The following is a 6253-nucleotide window of genomic DNA, read 5'->3' on the forward strand; positions in this document are numbered from 1 at the left end:
AAATCGCTGTGGGCTAGGTCAGTTGACAATAACAAAACAAAAACAACAATATGGATTCTTAGAGAATCTAAGCCAATAGCAGTGCTGTATTTAGTGATATTTAAAGGGAAAGACCATCTCAAAGTGATATTTTAGTTACAAGTAAAATATCTAGTCTGGTCCTAGACCAATATAGAGTACTTAATTGCAAAACAATACCGGTGCCTTCAAATCCAAAAAGAGCCCAGCAGTAAAAATACAGCAAACACGGTGGAGGCAGCTCCCACAGATTAGATGGAACACCAGTCTATGAGAAAAAGAACAAAAGAGAGCGCCTCCATAGTGTAAAAATGTTATTTAATAGTGAAAACACGCAGCTCTAAGGCTGTACTTACAACAGTTCGGTAGAATAAAAACCAGTAGAATAGGGTGAGAGGACGGAACCCCTGGCAGGGAGAATCTGGAGCGATGTAAAACACCAGTAACCTCGATCCCTGTATTGATAAATGGTTAACGCGTTATTTTTTATTCTACCGAACTGTTGTAAGTACAGCCTTAGAGCTGCGTGTTTTTACTATTAACTAACATTTTTACACTATGGAGGCGCTCTCATTTGTTCTTTTAATATAGAGTACTTAGCTAAGAAGAAGAAAAAAAAAAAAGGACGATGATGATTAGTGCAGTCAACATTTTGCTGCCAAAAAACATGTAATGATTCATATTTAGTGTTTTTATTTTCAGCCATTAGGTGGTACTCTAGGTTTCATTTTACATGGTTCTAATGCTATCCTTATTCAACTTTAAAAAAGTAAATAGTCCTAATTTACACACCCAAGTGAACAAATCAGAAGAGGATTTTCATAATGGCCGGCAATGGTAGTTTCCATATTTCTCTGATGACATTTAGGGCTTAATCACACAGAAGCATGGGTCCATGTACCATAAAACCAATCTGAACCTCGGCACCCATTGTTGTATGCAGCCCGTCTGTACATGTCAATGGCAGGCTGCAGCTGTATGCTAATAAATGTTGCTCCGCACATGTATATATCTACAGGTTGAGATGTACACCCCTGGATGCAGACAGTCACAGTCTGTGATTGACTTGTATAGGTAGACTACACAAAACACCTGTGACTGCCAGACGCAGAGGCTCGGCCAGTTTTTATGGTACATGGACCCCTGCAACGGTGGGAATGAGTCCTTAGAGTGATATTAAAACCAAAAGTTATTTCAAATGCATGAATTAAATCACTTACAATGGATGCTGCTTCTTGCTGTTGAAAAGTTTTTGTTTGTTGCAGAATCAGCTGGTCCCCTGAGCACCGGCCCTGATATCCAGTTTTAGGGTGTCTCCTTTCCCTTGCAGAGTCCTGATGCCAGTAAGCTGCGAGTTACCACAAACACAGAGGCACAGCATGGGCAAGCCTCTCCCCTGCTCCCTTCTTCGAGCTAGCAGATGGACATTTGCTAAAGACTGCTCTGTCCCTTGTGATCTTCTACTAGACAGGACGTTCGGGGAAGCAGAGCTGAAAGAGTTGGAACCAGCTGCTCATAAACAAGATGACTAAGTTTTACTTTAAGAAGAGTCCTTTAACTTTCTGCTACTTGAATACTTTGGAGAAGGAGACATCCTAGGAAGAGTCCTTTAACTTTCTGCTACTTGAATACTTTGGAGAAGGAGACATCCTAGGAAGAGTCCTTTAACTTTCTGCTACTTGAATACTTTGGAGAAGGAGACATCCTAGGAAGAGTCCTTTAACTTTCTGCTACTTGAATACTTTGGAGAAGGAGACATCCTAGGAAGAGTCCTTTAACTTTCTGCTACTTGAATACTTTGGAGCAGAAGGAGACATCCCAAGAATAAGATTTCTAATTACTAGGTTGTCATAACATCTGTCTATTCCATTCACACATACGTATTACCCTGCAAAATGGTGCCCTGAAAAACATTTCTGAAACTTTCAGGTCGCAGTTGTTAATAAGTGTTAATACTGAGCACCTACCAGTCAAGGCAGCCGATGTATTGGATCCGGCCGACAGCTGTTTGATTTTATGCTGAGAGCTGAAGAAGGAGATTTCATGAAAGCTCGACCTTTCTGTAGTGTCACCAAGTCCCAGCTGTCCTTCACTGTTCCAGCCAGAAGAGTAAACCTTTCCTTGTACTACAAAAGATAAAACACACGAGCGTACATTTTCATTTTCCGCAGACAGCTACATGTCAGTGAACCGCGCAGGCCCCTGCCTCTCATCACATCGCATAGCAACCTCTAGACTTGGCTGGCAGATTTGTCACCTGTTGTGATGAGTTTGTTTGGCTAACAAGAACATCCGCTTGCTGCTTCGGGATATTTATCATACAAGAAAGACAGAAGACATTTCTTCTTGTTAGATAATCGTTGTATGCCAATATTGGAACATTCTCCTGCCTTTATTAACTCCGTGAACAAAAAGTCACACAACAAAGGCAGAACCATAACCCGCAATTACTTGGTGACACAGCTGGACTCCCAATTATCTCTCAACAAGGACAAAATCGTACACTTAGCATTTAACCTCAGAAGAAATACGATCACACTGAGCAACAAACAATAAGTTAACATTACTGGGATTTTCATTAGTTTCTAAAACACAAATAAATCATTCACAATTACACTGCGAGCAAAGTATAAATATAAAAGTCACATGCTGTCTCATAGGTTGTAACTTTTTGTTTGCTGCATCAGGCTTCAAAAACAAAAAATATATATTGGGGTCTATTATCAAACAATTCACAGAGCCATTGCAGAGTCCTGCAAATGTCAGTGAATGTTCGTTTTATGCAAATGAATGCACAAAATTAACATTCCTGTATATTTTCTTTATATGTCCAATTTTTTTTTGAACGTCATCTTGTATTACCGTATTATGGCCATTATATGAAGCTGAGGAGCATAGGAATTAAATATTTATTGCCTATGCTCCTTGGCTCCATCTAGTGACCATAATGTGTTATTGCAAGATAACATTTGAAAATGCATTCTACTCAAGCAGAAAATATAACAAGAACGTTTGATTTGTGCATCCATTCCCACAGAATGAACTTTCCTAGATATTTGCAGGGCCAATGGCTGTACACATTGTTTATAAATAGGTTTTTAAGTGTGTAATCTTTATCGATTTACGGTAAAGTATATCTAAGCCAAAAAGCAAATATTTATTATACTGCGGCTTACCAGTCATTAGATGTGGTATTTACATTTGTTTTCTTTATTAGGGCTTTTTTTCGCTTTATTTTTACCTGGCGATCACTTCCTGTCCCAGAGATACCTCATGTTTTTAATGAGACCTAAGGGTCTCTGAGCCATTTTGCTGTGACCTGCCTCTGTCAGTCTGGCATTATCTTACAACTCTAACATTTTAGAGTTCATAAAATAATCTATTTTAATCAATAGCTTGGTAAATGGAGACAAAACAAATGGTTTTGAAACACCATTTGAGCTAACAGGTTTGGCACCCCGGTTTGCATAACAAACAAGCATTATTAACTATATGCATTGAATAAAAGTCCTAAGCAGTAGGCTGATTTACAAGAATTATTAAAGCTGAAGTTTAATCTGCTCACATTTGGCCTTTGCCTAATTCCTCCTCCTCACCAATCACGACGTTAATGACATTTTTAAATAAAACCTTTCCATTACATACCCTATTTAATTTCAAGTGGGGTCATCACTGTATCTCGGTGTATCTCTATGTAGTGCAGGCATATCATGGTTGGTGTGGGTGCTCTACACAGCTTCCTGAAATCATCCCAGCACCCTGCCTCAGCAGTCCAGGGCCTCTAGCCCTGATGCAAGCAATAGGCTGGCGTTATATGAATATCAAAATGTGTAATTAATAAGTGGTTGTCAGTCTGCAGTAGTGAACATTACTAGGCAAGCCTTGTATGCAGACTGCCCTTGGTAACAACCACATGTCAAGGTGAGCCTCCATGCCTCAAAGTCAAACTAAAAGCAATAAAATCCAATGGCGATCAGGCTGGGGAGTAAAAGTCTAGTGGATGCTGGATGTCCTCCAACCAGGAAATTAGCTGGGCTCTATTTTACTTTGCTGCAACTTTCAATGCACACTGTGAGAAGCTTGCAGTGTGCAGTAAAATCTGCAAGGCTGGAGTTCAGCATTAAAGTGAATGTAGGTATGCAGTATACAACTTCCATTTCATTTAGTTATGTTTTCAATAGCAAAAGACAAAAATGGGGAAGTTACTAAAACGAGAGCAGACAGAATCTGGAGCAGCTGTGCATAGTAACCAATCAGCTTCTGTCTTCAGCATGTTCATTTAAGTTTTGCAAATTAAAAGATAGATGCTGACTGGGTGCCAGGCACACCTGCTCCAGATTCTGTCTGCTCCAGTCATAGTAATTTCCCCTCACTGTATTTTTCAAATTGTACCTGAATTAGTCTTTGTTCTAGCCTCCAGTAATCTGTTGCTCATCAGCATTCAGACTGCTGGAAGAAGAAGGAACAGTGAAGGAGCAGTACTGTAAGCCAGTCTTTACAGAATTGCAATGTATTGCTGCTGCTCTTTCACCATCCAGTCCAGTCCAGGCCAGACCAGACCAAGCTGTATGGTTTTGATTGCAGGGAAGAAAAGTAAATAGCTATCATGTCTCCTGCGGTGCGCGAGTCAAACTGGCTGAACAGAGTTGCATGTTATTTGGCAGGGAAGTCGCCAGCGACCGACCGCCCTCCCCCACCAAAATTAAAAACAACAAATTTTGTATTACTGTGTATTTGACTGCTTGCTTGTACTTGCCTCTCTCTGTGTATAGCTGCCCTTAAAGTAGATCTTTACACTTAAAGATCAAATTCTACCAATGCATCCCTCTATATATGATGATTAATAATAACATAGACATGTCAGGTGTAAAATGCTGTGATTGTGAAATACTTACACTTGCAAAGCATTCACTTCCTGCTTTGAAAGGGCAAAATGACTTCAGTTTGCCAAAGCATAGCATCCTGGGAAGGTTACATCTGCAGAGCATTACTGGGATATCTCATTCTCAGTGAAAGGGATTTTTCTCCCCTGAGATGATGTGCATGGTCCCATGTCTAGTCACATCTGCCAATTTTCAGGGAGTAAAAGGAGATCTAGTAACCTGCCCTTAGTAAACATGGCCACTGTCAGAAGACCGGGAAGAATAGAGAAATAAGGGATGCAAAGAATACAAGCCGGCAATAATCTAGAAGTATGTGTTTGTAGATTTGAAACATTTCTAAAAGGTGTGTTTGTTGTTATTTTAAAAGGTATGGGTAAAATGGCAGCTTAAAATGATTTGATTCTGCCCGGTTGCTATACCACAATGGGAGCTTAAAGTGATTTAAATTACACAAATATCATTTTGGAAAGTAGAAAAAGCACTAAAATACAAAATATTTCCTGTGTAGATGAAATAATACTTTGCAGGATGTATTATTTGGAGCTGACTTTCTGGATAGCGTGGAGGGGGAAAAAAAGCCAACAGGAACCGTTTGAGAACTTCTCCAAATTGCCACATTAATTGTAGAGAAACCCATTGCTTATGCAGCTCGTAGCAATAAAGCTTGCCATACAATTGCCAATTTGAAAGAGCTGACAATCAGTTGATACAGGTGCACAATATGGGAGGTAAAGAAAAGGAGCTTCTTCCTTGCAACCAAATTTTGAAAAAAAATGTATAGACTCATTTCCTTCTTGTTCCAAACTCACATTCGGAGGAACCCCTGGCATGTGCTATTGCATATTAAATTTGTGCGATTAGGCCGCTCCAGCAAAAACTGGTAGACTTCATTTTGTTGGCTGCTAAGCAAACCGCTGCCCATTCTAGGAAGAAACAAGTTAACCCATATAAAGGATTTAGGCAGCACATGCATGGATTCTTAGTGAACAAAAAACCATCCACCATTCTCAAGGACTGCCATGACAAATTTATGAAAGTTTGGACACCCTGACTTTCTAACAATCTCACCACTCTAGACCTGACGCTCAAGCTACAGTAACTGGTCGGACATACTACTGCCCTCTCTAAGGGCTGCTGCTCGATCAACCTCCATACTTCATATGCTGATGTGATTTTTAGAGAAAGGGTGTAAAGGTCCACTTTAACCACTTGTCGTCCGCCCGTTGTAAAAAAAATAGACGGACGGCAAGCTCCCATTGGCGGATCGCCGCGCACAGGCAGAAAAAAACAGTTGAATGGAAACAGCCGTTACACATACAAGCGATCTATAGCCGCTCGATCGCTTGTATGTG

At 40.2% G+C, this 6253-nt stretch overlaps 1 protein-coding gene across 1 annotated transcript in view; it reads right to left on the reverse strand.

Annotated features, from left to right (window-relative positions):
• The window catches only part of RPGR (retinitis pigmentosa GTPase regulator), a 72662-nt gene that overhangs the window by 38228 nt on the left and 28181 nt on the right, over positions 1-6253 (reverse strand). The window contains exon 5 of the mRNA XM_018553506.1: positions 1986-2193. Coding sequence (XP_018409008.1) covers positions 1986-2193 — 208 coding nt within the window. The remainder of the gene's footprint in view (positions 1-1985; positions 2194-6253) is intronic.

The sequence above is a fragment of the Nanorana parkeri genome, unplaced genomic scaffold (genome assembly GCF_000935625.1).
Source record: "Nanorana parkeri isolate BGI_ZX_2015 unplaced genomic scaffold, ASM93562v1 scaffold122, whole genome shotgun sequence".
Taxonomy (NCBI): domain Eukaryota; kingdom Metazoa; phylum Chordata; class Amphibia; order Anura; family Dicroglossidae; genus Nanorana; species Nanorana parkeri.